The sequence below is a fragment of the Paramormyrops kingsleyae genome, chromosome 13 (genome assembly GCF_048594095.1).
Source record: "Paramormyrops kingsleyae isolate MSU_618 chromosome 13, PKINGS_0.4, whole genome shotgun sequence".
Classification (NCBI taxonomy): Eukaryota; Metazoa; Chordata; class Actinopteri; order Osteoglossiformes; family Mormyridae; genus Paramormyrops; species Paramormyrops kingsleyae.
The window spans coordinates 31,308,715-31,325,417 of record NC_132809.1 but is presented as its reverse complement, the minus strand read 5'-3'; the positions used below and the strand labels follow the sequence as shown (position 1 = coordinate 31,325,417).

Genomic DNA, 16,703 nt, shown 5'->3' with positions numbered 1-16,703 from the left:
TTACACGTGATCCTGTGGAAGAAGTTATTCCTTTCAAGGGAAACATGCTGCTATTCTAAAAAGTAATGCTGTTTTGTCCTATTTTTTTTTTTTTACCACGTTTTGGTATATGCACGGCATCTTATTCATGTTAACTTAATGCTTTGAAAACAAAGCATTCAACAAAAAAAATTGTTTCTGTTAAGTTTCATGTACATTTGTTCTGTCTGGTTGCCAGAATGAAATTCCAGTCAATTGAGATAAACACGTGCCAACTATCCATGAGTCTCCTGTAACCACTTATCATGGCAGGCCGGCAGCCTAACGCAGGGATCAAGGCATGGGACACCCTATACGGGATACATTATGCACTGACAAGAAAAGTGTATGAGTAATTGGCTTGATCATCACATATTATCGTGAGTTTCAGTTATCATCAAAGACAAATGCTATGGAGAAGACAATGAACACTACATCCAGTGTGCATAGCTTTGGCCTCATTTAGTTCCATATGTCAGATATTTACACTAAGCACGTCACTAAATGTATCATATGCACAAAATATGTGCCCAACTTCCGCAAGTGTTGCACTCTGTTGTTTACTGTATATGAAAAGGCTGTACATTCTATAATATTGAAGAATATTTTTATTAAGTCCACATCTTTCTTACAAAGTGAATGCTTACTTAGCTAGTTACTCCAATCCACCCTTCATAAAACCATCACTCATAATAAGTACCCTCTACCCAATAAATCCCCTTGACTGTAAATATGCAGTTTGTGATGCTACACAGCAGGTTTAACAAACATATACATATAATGTACACAGCTGGCTGGCATACATTTAAACACAGAGGACGGGGAAAAAAGTATTAAATATGATTCCGAATTAAGCTGGTGGTGGATCATAAACCAATATTAATGGATAATTGTAACTGCAAAAATAAACTATATCAAGCTGGTATATATAAAAAGCTTCATAATAGTAGTAAAATCGTGAAGATGACTGGACAATCATGCTACTGTTTAGGTTTGCTGAAGAACGAGAGGACAAGCAATATTTACGTTTTCTTTGCACAAAATCACAATGTTAGTAAACTTTATTGAAATTCATCAAGCAAGTTCCTAATGACTTGAAATTTTACTTTAAGTGCAAAAGGAATTGATTGTATAGTTGCTGTTAAAACGACTTTTGACAAATTGCATACATAAAAAAAGAAATTACACAAAAATATAAATACATGAAGTAGCATGTCCTTTTCACCTTCATTTGTTTGTCTTTTAAACCTTTCAGCACGTTTACATCACAGTTCACTTGAAGATGACAAAATCTTATGCTTTCATAAAGCAAATGCATTTGGTGATCGCAATCAGGATTTTTGCTATACAATCTCAGTTCGACTGGAACACGAGTGGTATGCAAACTGCGCACTAAAATGTATGCTATCGTACTACACTATGCCTGGGAGAAACTAGTATTAGTAGCTAAAGGCATTTCAAAGAAAAAAAAAAAAACTTGAAATTCTCATCTAAACCAACTGTGATAATTCTATACAAAAGACGGCTCACTTTTGTTTTGGTAACCCCTAAAAAATGTTGTTCGTAACAAACTGCCCAGTCTTCTACTTAATGTCTTTCATTCATATCACACTTTCTTCCGAACAGCAGCCCCGGAGAGCATCAGATCTCTTTCCCTCACTTCCTCCTTCAGTTTCGCTTCAGTTACTTTAAGCTGACGGATGGTGGATTTCATCTCCTTCATTTTTATCTCCAGCAAGGCGATGATGTCCCGCTGCTCGTTGAGCTTCTTCAGCAGTTCGGCTGCGGTGGTGCCGGTGTTCAGCGAGTAGGGGTGATCCAGCGCTCCGAGCGTGCAAAGGTCCACCACGGTGTACCGGGCACTCGGCGGACCGGCGGCGGAGCTCGCGGCTCCCGCGTTGTGCTGCAAATCGCGCGCCGTCGCGGCCAAACACGGACCGTCGCCCTGCACGGTCACCTCGGCGGGATCGGCGGCCTGTCCGTTCTGGCCATTTTTCACCACTTTGCCTGCGCTTGGGAGCACGTCGACACCGACTTCTGGGCTCGCAGCGCTCAGCTCCGCACCCGCGTTTGCAGAAAGGGAAACTACGCTGGTGATGACAGGGAGGGTGGCGGACACTTTACCTTTCCTGCCTCTCCTGTTCTTTCTCTCGTTGACTCCCCTTAGCGGAAAAAGCGTCGGCACCCGAACGCTATAAGTCTTCCGCCCGCCCGCGAAGTGAATGCTGCAGACCCGATGGCCCGTGGTGGGCTGGAAGGTGCTGAAGCAGCCGCTTACCCCGGCCCGGGAGATGTTCTTCAGCCAAATCTCTCTCTGTACCGTATCCTTTGGGAAGGTATAGAATCGCAGATCCCTGTCCCTGTGCGAGTTGCTGTAACAGCCCGGGACGCAGCAGGTGAAGCCCGGCATGCTTATTTCGGTATCTAGCTCGATGAGCAGAAATCCAGATAAAGTTTTCTTTTATTTCATTTTGTTTCGCTCCTCAGCGCGCCGTTATCAAGCCCAGCTGCTCCAGAGCGGAACTACACGTCCCACAATGCTAACGACTTCCTGTTTTGTTTTCCAAATCAAATAAACTGATAAATATAAAACATGAATCCGATACTCAGAGGTTTAATTTATGTTTTGAAATGCATTAACGAGATGCTCGAACTTGCGTCAATATGAAAAGAAACACGGTGATTTACCTGCAACAGACAGTTGTCTTGTGTTGGTATTGATTGAAACAGCATGCATATTTTAAAATATACTCAAATAAATGAATGCATTTTTAAACCTTCTACCTGTAAAGTTTTGAAAATGCGCACGTATTTGGTTAACAGCCGATAAGCATAATTTGGTTTCTGCATTGTCCGTTCTTTTGGATATTCTTCACTACTTCGCGCCTACATGCCTTTCAAACTACGTTTTGGATTCAGTAGCCTGCAGCGCCGAACGAACTGTGCACGAATATTTCAACATTAAAATTATTTTTTTAAAGCCACTTATATACTTATATTATTAGAATACATATTTTCATTCAATTAACAATAACACTTCTGTATTTGATCAGAAACTAGCAAAAATATATCATTACGTCAACACAAAGCGTGCGGGTTGAATGACACAAAGCAAGCGTATCAAACTACAACTCCCACAATCCAATTGATGCCACGATGTTTTTTTTTCCCCACACGCAATAGACGTGCGGAAAATTGGAGTTTTTTTTTCTCAACACATCTGGTTAAATTGATTAGATTTTCGCCTGCTAATCTCTTAATAAGCATGGAATTTCCATATTACACACAGATTTTTGGAAAACTGCATATATTCTTTATACCAGTTAATAATTAAAGGTACAGGCATGTCTAGGCATGCTCAAGCACGCTGAATGCTGCAAAGCCAGGTTTTTAACAGTTTACATGATGCATACCCTGCATTACGTTTATATATTTTTGTCTTTATATTAATGCATTGGTTATATGCGAAGTGTAATTCACCTACAGGTTTTCTGATCTCAGAAATAACTTTCCAGTGTCTCTATAATTGGGATATTTTCTGTTAAATTTGTGGTGAATATAAGCTAATGGCTCAAAGACATAACATGGCTGCATTTATTAATAAAGTCTCTGGTCTGTTTTTGGTGTGAAATTGGTCTGGTCATAATTTTGTTGTGCACTATATGGTGTCGATCTTAGAGCTTGTATTTAGAGGTGTAAAACTTTCAAGATTTGGCATGAGCAGAAGGATCCTGTAGCATCTGACTAATTTGCCTGGGTTCTCTGCTAATAATAAGAAATTAATTGAATACCTTAATCTCCCTTCACATGACAACTGGAGGCACTGGCACTGGAGACATGGTACCTGGTGGAGCAAGCTGGACATGAAAGGCGACACTGATCCAGGTTTTGCACCACTAGCATACAGTTGGCCTCATCTGATATCTCATTCTGAGTCAGGAGCTTGGGGTTATCAAAGAATCAGGCAGAATTACTGGGTTCAAGACTGCAAAGGTGGGATCGGCTGCCACCAGATATGAACATGTCTGTCCTTTACAGCTGAAAAAAAATTGACTAATTTCTTTAATGATTAAAGAAGGCATTTTCATTGGCCCACCATTCAAACAGGTCAACAATAGGCAGCTTGGAGAAAAGGAGGCCTGAGAGTCACATGGGAGGCATCCCGAGATGTTGAAAAACTGCAGAGCACCAGACTGTATCCAGTTGGCCAACAACACCCTTCAGGCATATGGATTCAAGAAATGTAACATCACAGAAGATTGATTTCCTCTATTCAGATTTGGAATTCATCCCTGTGCATGCTGGTATCTTCATTGATGAGCATTCTGCAGGAAGTCAGCATATTCACGAGGACATTGAATATCTCAAACAATAAAAACTTTGCCCATACATTTTATTGTTACATCTTCTTTAAGATAAATTATAGAACTAAGACAATGACATCCAGCTGTGGTAAAGACATCATTTTCACAATGTTGAAGGCTTGGGTGAACTTTTGGTGTCAACGAAAAAGAGCCTTAGTATTAGTCAGTTCTGTGGTAGTAGGGGTCCTACCATGCTAACATCAACCTCCACAAGACACTGAATTACCCAAGGGGGGGGTGGGGGTGGAAAGAATAGTCCAACTGATCTGGGGGCACCTGGAATGCTCTGCTGACTGGGCCTGGTTGAGATATGGGTCAGTACTTTTGGAAGGCTTTTCTGAGATTGTCAATATTAACTTTTCTGTTTTTGAAAGAAATGTGAAATTAATTAAATCACTTCATCATTAGAAATGTAAGCAGACTATGCTTTTCGAGGGCCCCCTTGTAAATAAGTCCACATCAGCTCCCTCTGAATTAAGGATCTCTGTACCTATGCATATTCTCCCAAAGCACTAACCTCGAATCAGTGTTAATGTCACAACGCTGGGTCAATGTGCCAATTGAATAGCCTCTCTTTGCTCTTTGAACTCCAGCTGCACAATTATCTCTGTGTGTCCTCCTGCTTCATCAGCACATGAAGGAAGTTTCTATGTGGTCTGTCAGAATGCTGCAAAGCAAAAACACACTCGGTCATGCTGCTGGTTACCATGAGGGATATTTTACAACGTACTCGGAACTATCTATTACCTCTGCACAGAGGGTCTGATAGGAGATCACATCCTCACTGCCGTCCATCTCAGACTGGGCAGCTTTCACCAGCTCCTTAATGCCATCCTCTCCTTTCAGTGGCAAGGCCCTCTGCAAGGATTCACTGTGTAGTGCGAACCAACAGCCCTCCTTATGATCTAACAGACACCCCCATTTACATTCGCAACTGCCCTGTACATTCAATCTTCCCCAATCACCCAAGAGCCAGTCTGTTAGTATATGCATCGTGCACAGACCCTAACCTGCCCCCCCCCCCAACACCTGTACTCTGACAGAAATTATCACCTGAACTCTCGAATGGTCAGGGTTCCACTCTTGGTAGTGTCGATGTTGACAAACTCTTTCAGCAGATGAGAAAGTATGCTGCTTTGTCTGTGGTATACACTCTCGTCCACCTGTCAGTCACACACATCACTGAGATCACAGCCTACGTACTACAAGCTAATACTCACTTGTATAGTATATTTACTGAAGCAGTCCAGGGTAAGTACAGGGGCACATTAATGGTATGTGGAATTTCAACATGAATTGCATTCCAATAATAGTAGTATACAGTGTAGTGCAGTCCTGGGACAGTGTCTACTACTGTACCCTCCAAACTGCTGCATAACTGAAATCCATCCATCCACCCCATCCATCCATCCATCTTCTATACCCCTTGTCCTATACAGGGTTTCAGAGGTCCAGAGACTATCCTGGAAACAATGGATGCAAGGCAGGGAATAACCAGGATGCAGTGTCATCCCATCACAGTGCACACAGCATTCATACCTAGAGGCTATTTGGTAACTGCAATTCACCGTAGCATGTTTTTGTATTGTAGGGGGACCCCAGAGCAAACCCAATGACAACACGGAGAGAACTCTACACACGTAGAGTCAGCTTAGATATAAACCGCTGCGCTTCTCACTGCTCTCAGCCCAAATCCCCCACAATATCGACTGGTAATCATCTGCTCACTTTGCCTGTTAAGATGTCATAGAACAGAGAAACAAAGTGCTCCTCCCTGTGTCTGCAGCAGGCCTCCACCAGGCTGTGGGCCCAGCGCTCCTCCCTGTGTCTGCAGCAGGCTCTCCACCAGGCTGTGGGCCCAGCGCTCCTCCCTGTGTCTGCAGCAGGCCTCCACCAGGCTGTAGGGCCAGCGCTCCTCCCTGTCTCCAGCAGGCCTCCACCAGGCTGAGGGCCCAGTGCTCCTCCCTGTGTCTCCAGCAGGCCTCCACCAGGCTGTAGGCCCAGCGCTCCTCCCTGTGTCTCCAGAAGGCTTCCACCAGGCTGTAGGCCCAGTGCTCCTCCCTGTGTCTCCAGCAGGCCTCCATCAGGCTGTAGGCCCAGTGCTCCTCCCTGTGTCTCCAGCAGGCCTCCACCAGGCTGTAGGCCCAGTGCTCCTCCCTATGTCTCCAGCAGGCGTCCAGCAGGCTGTAGGCCCAGCCCTCCTCCCTGTGTCTCCAGCAGGCGTCCAGCAGGCTGTAGGCCCAGTGCTCCTCCCTGTGTCTGCAGCAGCTCCTCCCTGTGTCTGCAGCAGGCCTCCACCAGGCTGTAGGCCCAGTGTTCCTCCCTGTGTCTGCAGCAGCTCCTCCCTGTGTCTGCAGCAGGCCTCCACCAGGCTGTAGGCCCAGCGCTCCTCCCTGTGTCTGCAGCAGGCCTCCACCAGGCTGTAGGCCCAGTGCTCCTCCCTGTGTCTGCAGAAGGCCTCCACCAGGCTGTAGGCCCAGTGCTCCTCCCTGTGTCTCCAGCAGCTTGATCCTTTCCTCCCTCAGCAGAGAAAGTAGTAGTTGATACCAGCATCAAATGTTTAAAGGGTCTTATTGCCATAAGGGGTCTAAAGGCCTTAAAACAAAGCCTGGCTCTGTGTGGGTTTACTCCAGGTAGTCAAAAAAGTGCAGTGATGTGTAAAAGCACCACAAAATCTTGGTTGTTATGTTAAAGTGTTGGTTGTTATGTTTAGACTAATTTAGGAAATACAATGAATGAAAATACCTCCTCATCTGCAGTGGCTTTCCAGCTTTCCAGACCACTTGTAGGTTGTTCACTAAATCTGGTAAATCAAGCTTGAAATTCTTCAGCTACCCCTTAAACGGCAGGTGGAGAGGAACACTGTCTGCAGTACCCCGGATGGGCAGTAGAGGGAGCTCTACTTCTCAAAAACAAGCAACGCGCCACATCAACTGGAGACTCAAAGGCATGAATACTAACTGAATGGCTTGGCTCATGAATGAGCTCCCATTCAGATTGAGCATCACATGTCAGATATGACATGATTCCTGAGTAGCTGAGTCAGTGGAGTGTCTGACTGACAGCTTTAGTGGCCCTTCATGAATCTCCGAGTCACTTCTGTGCCTGTAGCCCAGAGGTGCTGCGAGCCTCACATTCACATTTTTTCGCTTATCTCATTCTTGGAATGGTGTGCTGGCTCCGTGGTTAGTGCAGAAGCTGTACAGTTCCAGAGCTGTGGGTGGGTTTTGCATGTTCTCTCCAAGTTAGTGTGGGGTTCCTCTGCCCGCTGCACCTCCCCTTACAGCCCAGAGATAAGGTCTCTCCGTCGACTGGTTTCTCTAGAAGACTGTGCCTGTGATGCAGTGGCATGGGATCCTGGGTCCCCCCTGCCTTGTGCCCAGTGCCTTCTGGGTTAGACTCAATGTACCAATGATTCTGTTATCCAAAGAAACTTACACATTTCACCTGGCGATCATTCATATTCAAGGGGAACAGAGCAGTGTAGGAGTTAAGGATGTGGATCCAGAGCTTTCTTGGTTTTTCTGTAGGACCTTGTTTAAAGGCAAACTACCCAAATCCAATATCCAATTGGATTAATGGTTAAAGCTGTAAGTCCCTTTGGATAAAACCCACAACGGAGTCGAGTGTCACTCCAGTGCTGCTGGTGCTTTCTGTTCATGGCTGAGAAGCAGCTTGTGGCGAGTACCAGGTCAGTGAAGAGCTCCTCCATGTCTGGGTTTGCCGTCCTCCGTCCCTGCTTCTCCAGGAGGATCCCCTTCAGCTGCTGGCTGGACTGGTTCTCCAAGAGCAGATCTAAGGAGACGGACACCTGTGAGCAGGCCACTACGCGCCCACAATGATACGGGTGTCTGGGGCTAAACCTAGACCATGCAGACTGAGCTGCCAGTGCTGGTGGATCTTGCTAACAGGGTACTTCTGTTTACCAGGTTGTGAATAGAGGGGAGTAGTGCAGACTGCAAAGTTACATCCAGGCAGTAACGTGGACCTATAGGAGGGTCAGGTTCTACAGAATCCTAAGCACTGACCCAAGGACTGGGTCCTAAATATTACCATGGAAACAAACCTGCACTCGCATCCAAAAATAAAGTTTGATAAAAGGAAACAAATACAAAATTGAGGGCCGGAGGGTGAGCCATTAGGGAAGTGCAGCATTTAAGTTCTCATATGTCCTCCCAGCAGGGCTGCCTCTCACACCTGTGCCTTCTTCCCGGTGGGGACGAGGGACGACAACATCCTGCAGCATCTTCGGCTCCCTCTGGAGGCGGCCCCGCTGCGGTGCGGCCTGGCCGTGCACCTCTAACAGCATATCGTACTCAGCCCTGAGCTGATCGAAGTCTGTCTGCAGCGTCTGCAGCTAGGAAGAGGAAAGTCAGGTCAGTGCCCTGGCTGCATCACAGCAACATGCAGGGCCACCTACCATCTAAGGATGTTACTTAGAACTTCTGGGCTGAGGTGGAGATTTCAGGTCCAGAGAGTACAAATCCAGACCAAGATTTTGTTTCATCCAACCAGTTGAGTACTCTGTGACTGTGACTCTTTATATTCAACTGGTTGGTTGAAACAAAGTCTTGGTCTGGATTTGTACTGTCTGAACCTGAAATCTCCACCTCTGCTTCTGGGGCAGCAGGTCCTGCAGCATGATTAAGGAACAAGAAATTAACAGTCATTAAACTTCAATCTCATTGGAAAACATACAGTGATACATGAGAAAAACAGGTAAGACTCCAGTTTTGGATAAAGAGATTTACATTTATTTATTAGGCAGATGCTTTTGTCCAAAGTAATATATTAATGAGAAAGCAGAGTCTGCCAGTCCCTGAACAACTGGGGTTAGGGTCTTACTCAAGAGTCCAATGGTTAAATCATGATCAAGTGATCAAACAACAATAAGAATAATAATAATAATAAAACGATCATTTGAACCAGTGATCGTCTGATCACGGGCACAGCATTCTAGGTTGCTGAGCGACATAACGCCCCCATTCTGTGTTATGTATAATCTCATTGCCTTGATCAACCCCAAATCATTTGGAAGTGGTGCTATCATCACTAGACTGTCCACGATCCCCCCCTTGGCCACAGCACAGTGTTCTCACGCAGTGGTACATGGGCACAGTCACACAGAGGTACATGGGCACAGTCACACAAAGGGTCAATGGGCACAGTCACGCAGAGGTACATGGGCACAGCCTCCCTACCCTCAGCTGGCTCTCCTGGTGGGCGCAGTGCAAAGCCTGCCAGTCTCTGCGTGGCACCATGTCCGCACACTCAGCTCGCAGACGCTCCATCTCCACTCGGACCCGGGTCAGATCCCGGCGGCACGCATTCAGCTCCTGCTTCATTTCAGCAGGGTCGCTCTCTGCATGGGTGGGGGGCGGGGGGCGGTGTGTATGCAGGAGCATGTTTATGAACTCACTATGATACTTGGGGCTATGCACACACTTTATTTATACTCCATTATATACTCTGCATGAGTAATAACCTAGTTTCTGACTGGGCACCTTTATCAATAGCAATCCCATTTAATTAAGCTGCTTTGCAGCCCTATATCACAACCTACTTGAGCGTCCAGGTCATCAGTCCCTACCCACTACACCATCTGCTGCACCAGATCAACTTAGGTGGCACAGAGGATCACACTACCTGTGGCAAAGCCTTTTTTCAGCCGTTACCTTAACTGTTTGACACTGATCGGATCGCTGGGTGTGTGGCCCCGCCCCCTACCCTGCTTCATTTGGACCTCCCCCGGCCTGTGGCCCGCATTGCCGGAGCCGGCAATGAGCAGCCTGCGGGCCTCGTGCTCCTGACGATAGGCCAGGTACTGATCAGCCAAATCCCTCTGCAGGACACGGACCTACGCAGATACAGAGAACGATATGATACCTGAATAAATGCGCTTTCTTCCCTGCTAAAGCTCAAAAATAAGGCTCCTTGCGATCCCTTTTCAGCCGCTGTCAGCTGCAGTTCAGGTGGGGCGTAAAACCCTTGGGATCCCCACCCAGGCTCCTGTGATCATGTGAGAACAGGCAGCATCTATCTTTTTCTGACCACAGGGTAAATACTTACAAATTACCCATTTATCTGCCCTTAACTTGATTACTTCTTTCCCCAGTGCTGGGAATGCAGCATTTAACATGCTTTGCAGAGCTGAGACATACTTATTAAATGTGCAGTTTATTTACTGTTGCTCTTGTTTGTAACTTTAAATCCTTACAAGGAGAGAGAACAGACAGGAAAACAATCATGCCTCAGAGTTACAGTACTGACTGTAAATTAAGTAGTGTAAATGTTATTTCCTTTTTGTATTCCCAGGGGCTGCCCCAGTGTATTTTCTAGGGAGGGGCGACAGTAAAATGGGCAGGGAACCCAAGGAAGGAAAATAAAGGCTGTCATCAACTTCATTCTTCTAAGTGCCCAAAATAAAAGTACCACATTTTCTTATATTACATTGTAATTAAGGCTATGATTTGTATATATTCATGCAACTCGGGCAACCGTGAGATTTATGAAAAGGCAGGCTTCAGTGTTTACTAGGGGGGTCTGATTATGATGAAAATGAATGAGAACACATTAAACTAATTAGTGCACATTTATTTGTGATGGGGGGGGGGGGGGGTACAGAACATTTTAGGGGGGGGGGGGTTAAGCCCTGGCAATGCTCCTGCCAACCAGTACAATTCTACTTTTCTCATAGAAATGCACTCTGTGTTCTAAGATCAACACTTCCTTGCACTGTCCTTGTCCCCAGAGTGTCCCCACTGCACCCCACCCTCCACTGCACCCCACCCTCCACTGCACCCCACCCTCCACTGCACCCCACCCTCCAGATCCCGGTCATGCAGTCTCCACTGCATGAGACCTCAGCTCCAGGACCCTCACCCAGTCAAGAGTCAGTCACTGAAACAGGCTTGAACGCATGCTTGTCTTTCTGAGTGGATTTCTGAAGCGTCATCACCAGACATATCCACAAAGAGACAAAGAGGAATGTCTCACGACTCAGGTTGCCTGCTTTAAGCAAACGCACAGAAGCATCTGGAACTAAAAATACCAGCGATGAGGCAGAGCCGCGGTGTGCCGGTGTGGGCAGACCTTCTAGCGGCTAGCAGAGCAGAGAGCTCCTGTCAGTATGCTCCGGATCTCAGCAGGGCCTATTGGCTGGGGCAGATTTGTGACTCAACCGAACGCTACTGACCACATGGACACATTAAAATGGCTCTCTGTTTGGACACCACACTAGGGTGTGAACCAGACTGCTTATGTGTAGTATGGTCCCTGTGTGTGCTGTAGGAACTGTCAGATTAAACTGGGTGTGTAAAGTATCTGTGCATGCTGTAGGAGCTGTGAGATTAAACTGGGCCAGTAAATTCCATTCGTGTGATATTGGAGCTGTCAGGTTAAACTGGGTCAGTAAATTCCCTCTGTGTGCTGTAGGAACTGTGAGATTAGTACAGTCCCTGTTTGTGCTGTAGGAGCTGTCAGGTCAGTACAGTCTCTGTGTGTCCTGTAGGAGCTGTCAGGTTAGTACAGTCTCTGTGTGCCCTGTAGGAGCTGTCAGGTTAGTACAGTCTCTGTGTGCCCTGTAGGAGCTGTCAGGTTAGTACAGTCCCTGTGTGCCCTGTAGGAGCTGTCAGGTTAGTACAGTCCCTGTGTGCCCTGTAGGAGTTGTCAGGTTAGTACAGTCTCTGTGTGCCCTATAGGAGCTGACAGGTTAGTATAGTATCTGTGTGCCCTGTAGGAGCTGTCAGGTTAGTACAGTCTCTGTGTGCCCTGTAGGAGCTGTCAGGTTAGTACAGTCTCTGTGTGTCCTGTAGGAGCTGTCAGGTTAGTACAGTCTCTGTGTGTCCTGTAGGAGCTGTCAGGTTAGTACAGTCTCTGTGTGCCCTGTAGGAGCTGTCAGGTTAGTAGTCTCTGTGTGCCCTGTAGGAGCTGTCAGGTTAGTACAGTCTCTGTGTGCCCTGTAGGAGCTGTCAGGTTAGTACAGTCTCTGTGTGCCCTGTAGGAGCTGTCAGGTTAGTACAGTCCCTGTGTGCCCTATAGGAGCTGTCAGGTTAGTACAGTCCCTGTGTGCCCTGTAGGAGCTGTCAGGTTAGTACAGTCCCTGTGTGCCCTGTAGGAGCTGTCAGGTTAGTACAGTCCCTGTGTGCCCTGTAGGAGTTGTCAGGTTAGTACAGTCTCTGTGTGCCCTATAGGAGCTGACAGGTTAGTATAGTATCTGTGTGCCCTGTAGGAGCTGTCAGGTTAGTAGTCTCTGTGTGCCCTGTAGGAGCTGTCAGGTTAGTACAGTCTCTGTGTGTCCTGTAGGAGCTGTCAGGTTAGTACAGTCTCTGTGTGTCCTGTAGGAGCTGTCAGGTTAGTACAGTCTCTGTGTGCCCTGTAGGAGCTGTCAGGTTAGTAGTCTCTGTGTGCCCTGTAGGAGCTGTCAGGTTAGTACAGTCTCTGTGTGCCCTGTAGGAGCTGTCAGGTTAGTACAGTCTCTGTGTGCCCTGTAGGAGCTGTCAGGTTAGTACAGTCCCTGTGTGCCCTATAGGAGCTGTCAGGTTAGTACAGTCCCTGTGTGCCCTGTAGGAGCTGTCAGGTTAGTACAGTCCCTGTGTGCCCTGTAGGAGCTGTCAGGTTAGTACAGTCCCTGTGTGCCCTGTAGGAGTTGTCAGGTTAGTACAGTCTCTGTGTGCCCTATAGGAGCTGACAGGTTAGTATAGTATCTGTGTGCCCTGTAGGAGCTGTCAGGTTAGTACAGTCTCTGTGTGCCCTGTAGGAGCTGTCAGGTTAGTACAGTCTCTGTGTGTCCTGTAGGAGCTGTCAGGTTAGTACAGTCTCTGTGTGTCCTGTAGGAGCTGTCAGGTTAGTACAGTCTCTGTGTGCCCTGTAGGAGCTGTCAGGTTAGTAGTCTCTGTGTGCCCTGTAGGAGCTGTCAGGTTAGTACAGTCTCTGTGTGCCCTGTAGGAGCTGTCAGGTTAGTACAGTCTCTGTGTGCCCTGTAGGAGCTGTCAGGTTAGTACAGTCCCTGTGTGCCCTATAGGAGCTGTCAGGTTAGTACAGTCTCTGTGTGCCCTATAGGAGCTGACAGGTTAGTATAGTATCTGTGTGCCCTGTAGGAGCTGTCAGGTTAGTACAGTCTCTGTGTGCCCTGTAGGAGCTGTCAGGTTAGTACAGTCTCTGTGTGTCCTGTAGGAGCTGTCAGGTTAGTACAGTCTCTGTGTGCCCTGTAGGAGCTGTCAGGTTAGTAGTCTCTGTGTGCCCTGTAGGAGCTGTCAGGTTAGTACAGTCTCGGTGTGCCCTGTAGGAGCTGTCAGGTTAGTACAGTCTCTGTGTGCCCTGTAGGAGCTGTCAGGTTAGTACAGTCCCTGTGTGCCCTATAGGAGCTGTCAGGTTAGTACAGTCCCTGTGTGCCCTGTAGGAGCTGTCAGGTTAGTACAGTCCCTGTGTGCCCTGTAGGAGCTGTCAGGTTAGTACAGTCTCTGTGTGTCCTGTAGGAGCTGTCAGGTTAGTACAGTCTCTGTGTGCCCTGTAGGAGCTGTCGGGTTAGTACAGTCCCTGTGTGCCCTGTAGGAGTTGTCAGGTTAGGACAGTCTCTGTGTGCCCTATAGGAGCTGACAGGTTAGTATAGTCTCTGTGTGTCCTGTAGGAGCTGTCAGGTTAGTACAGTCTCTGTGTGCCCTGTAGGAGCTGTCAGGTTAGTAGTCTCTGTGTGTGCTGTAGGAGTTGTCAGGTTAAACCAGGTCAGTACAGTCCCTGTATATGCTGAAGGAGATATCAGGTTAAACCGGGTCAGTACAGTCCTTCTGTATACTGAAGGAGGTATCAGGTTATACTGGGTCAGTACAGGCCTTGTGTGTGCGGTAGGTGGTATCAGGTTAATCCAGGTCAGTACAGGCCCTGTGTGTGCAGACAGGTGAAATACCTGAGTCTGTAGAATGTCCTGCTGCTCCCTCATTTCATCAATGATGTTCTGCAGACATTGAGCCTCTTGCTTGAGGGAATTGACCTCCGACCTTTCCTGCTCACGCAGGGCCAGGACACGCTGCTCACACTGCTCTGACACTATGACCAGTTGTGCTTGCAGTGGCTCCAGCTCTCGGATCTGATCCTGCATATGTGCTGAGAGAATATTCTGGAACATCGGGAAACTAAATCTATATTAAGTATGAGTAGTAATATATAATTAGTAGAGAGAATCATTTTGGCTAGCTGTCGAAGCTTAATATTATTCTTCACTAAAGATATTTTGCTGCATTATAAACACTCAGGGAGATTTTAATACATGCATAAGCCATACCTAATGCAACTTCATACTCGTTTTTGATGGCAGACAGCAGTGGCTTGTAGGTTTTCAGGTCCTCGATGAAGCAGTCGAAAACGTCCCGGTACACCTGTGCCACAGACATGCCAGCAGGCACAGAATAAGCATGCAGGTGAAGCCTCACCCACCTGTAAAGACCATGGCACAGGACAGCTAGCTCTGTGCCTCTGACTCCCATGAGAGCAGAAGTTCAGGTTATAGATTTTATTCTTGTGGGGAAAAAATATATAGATTTTTTCTTTTTTTGAAAGAAAACACATTTTACAAGCCATTGTAAAGACTTCCATGTTGGTGTTTTATGTGGTTTGCGAATGGGATAAAGCAAGATAATGACATAAGGCTCCTCTCTTGTAGTTCTGCCAGAACAGTATGTGGCAACAGGCTCACATTTCAACTTTGTACCATCACCAACTCATCACAGGGCTCACTGAAACTGGATAAGAAATACTAGATGGCTGTGTGGCATCTAGGGGCTACATAAAACCCAATGCAAAACAACAAAGGAACAAACAAGAGTGAATGACAATAACTCCATCCAGTCTCACTGTACTTTATTTATTTTTATGTTATATGATGCTTGGAATTGTTTTCTAATTTTATATTTTAAAATCAATATGGCAAAGAAGTGATGTGGAGCGGTGTGGAGCGAGTTTCATTGGTCTTTGAGAGTGTACAGGCCTGGGCCTGGAGTCGATAGGTGTTACTGGACCTGCAGTCTGCACTCCTGAGCTTTGGGCTGATGGGGATTCAGGGCTTGCAGTTCCAACCTTAGGTAACGCTCTAGCATCTGCAGGAACCGTGGCTTTCCCCTCACGCCGCCAACTTCAGTAGCAAAGCTGCAGCCCAGCACAGATGTTAATCAATATGTGTATACAGCAAATCTAACAAAAGCCAACAACTTCATGATGTGGTCCATACCCGTGATTCAACCCCAGTGACAGGTTCTTTTGCCTTTGCTGAAGAATCTGTGAGGTCACATGGGCAGGCCAGGTACTGAGACAACCTGAGGTACTTACAGCCTTGAAACATGGCAAGGGAAATTATCATTTTTCTTCAAAGTCATGAACAACGCGTTAATTACAAATTAACAGTTTTTTCCCCCCACTTCAGTTCCTTTAAGGGGGAGCGGTTAGTCAGGGCACTGAAGTTTCATCTGAACACAGATCACAACAATCAAGATAAGCAGAGTACTGCATTCTTCGTAAATCATTAGACATTGTAGGCTAAAAAGTAGAGGAGATCTTCGTGCTTTATGTCATTACTCACACGTAGTTGTTTCATTAACGCAGCCCCTCGGGGCATAGTAATTGGAACCCACTTTTCACTTTCCCCATTAACTCGTGGATTGCCTGAAGAAAATCTGTGGAAAAATAGTTAATTTATTATGAATTGACTGCAACGACATATTGAACAAATGATTTCATCAGCTGAATAAAAAACAAAGTTAAATGCGATACTTATTTAAGAGTGAAATGGAAAGCAACTATATCATTAGTAATGGCGCCATTTCCTCACAAATTACTATAATCTGTAACAGAATAACACGTACAGGTACTGTAACATTCAACAGTTACCCACATATACACGCAAAAAAGAAATTCGGCTGATTGCAAAAATATAACCTTCTGTCCTGCTTCTCCGACTCTTGCAATGGAGGAAACCTGGTTTCTTGTTGTACCGACATCTGGTTGTGTCCGCGTGATACTGCCTCCTAAACAGTAATGTTGATATGTTCGATTTTTTTTTTTAACTCTGCGTACTTGTTTGAGAGGTTGGTGACTGAACCGCTATTAGTGTCCCGTGTTTAGGATGTTGCCATAGAGACGAAGGACCCAAACAGGACCTCTAAAAGATGTCCTCCGCGAAGGCTTGCGCATTTTTTAGATACTACACTTTTATGCTTTAGATACGAGTATTTATTATATCCACTGTATTGAACACCTCATAATGCACAGGTCATTTTTAACTAGTTAGATGGTTACTAATATACGTAAAACGTGTTATTATTATAATTTTTA

The 16,703-nt window shown here is 46.2% G+C and overlaps 2 protein-coding genes across 11 annotated transcripts; both read right to left on the bottom strand.

The window, feature by feature from the left end:
* Positions 1 to 1,061: 1,061 nt before the first annotated feature.
* On the bottom strand, positions 1,062 to 2,514 carry LOC111851903 (THAP domain-containing protein 11-like). Its single transcript, XM_023827242.2, has one exon. It carries the CDS (start codon positions 2,426 to 2,428, stop codon positions 1,625 to 1,627), a length of 804 nt encoding a protein of 267 aa, XP_023683010.1. The 5' UTR covers positions 2,429 to 2,514; the 3' UTR covers positions 1,062 to 1,624.
* Positions 2,515 to 4,394: 1,880 nt separating this feature from the next.
* On the bottom strand, positions 4,395 to 16,667 carry tsnaxip1 (translin-associated factor X interacting protein 1). Of its 10 annotated transcripts, XR_002840121.2 has the most exons (14): positions 16,308 to 16,657; positions 15,952 to 16,045; positions 15,604 to 15,704; positions 15,395 to 15,521; positions 14,662 to 14,755; positions 14,287 to 14,483; positions 10,110 to 10,239; positions 9,584 to 9,744; positions 8,580 to 8,739; positions 8,071 to 8,177; positions 5,436 to 5,545; positions 5,130 to 5,253; positions 4,900 to 5,049; positions 4,395 to 4,743 (listed from the first exon to the last, which is right to left on the bottom strand). XR_002840121.2 is itself a non-coding variant. In XM_023827244.2 (13 exons), the coding sequence occupies exons 1-13, from the start codon at positions 16,367 to 16,369 to the stop codon at positions 4,984 to 4,986; spliced, it is 1,527 nt and encodes a 508-aa protein (XP_023683012.2). In that variant the 5' UTR covers positions 16,370 to 16,661; the 3' UTR covers positions 4,395 to 4,983. The 10 variants fall into 10 exon arrangements, 6 of the variants coding, with proteins under 6 accessions (XP_023683012.2, XP_023683013.2, XP_023683014.2 ...); XR_002840123.2 differs by having other exon boundaries at positions 4,395 to 5,049; positions 5,130 to 5,240; positions 16,308 to 16,666; XM_023827244.2 differs by having other exon boundaries at positions 4,395 to 5,049; positions 8,580 to 8,733; positions 16,308 to 16,661.
* Between the last annotated feature and the right edge of the window lie 36 nt (positions 16,668 to 16,703).

Bases quoted from the DNA above. Each gene is read 5' to 3' on its own strand.
- LOC111851903 (XM_023827242.2), bottom strand. From the start codon at position 2,428: ATGCCGGGCTTCACCTGCTGCGTCCCGGGCTGTTACAGCAACTCGCAC.
- tsnaxip1 (XM_023827243.2), bottom strand. From the start codon at position 16,369: ATGTCGGTACAACAAGAAACCAGGTTTCCTCCATTGCAAGAGTCGGAG. The intron at 15,705-15,951 runs GTGAGTAATGAC...CCATGTTTCAAG, and splicing joins CGTTAATGAAACAACTACGT to GCTGTAAGTACCTCAGGTTG. The intron at 5,254-5,435 runs GTGATAATTTCT...CGCACTACACAG, and splicing joins CTGACCATTCGAGAGTTCAG to TGAATCCTTGCAGAGGGCCT.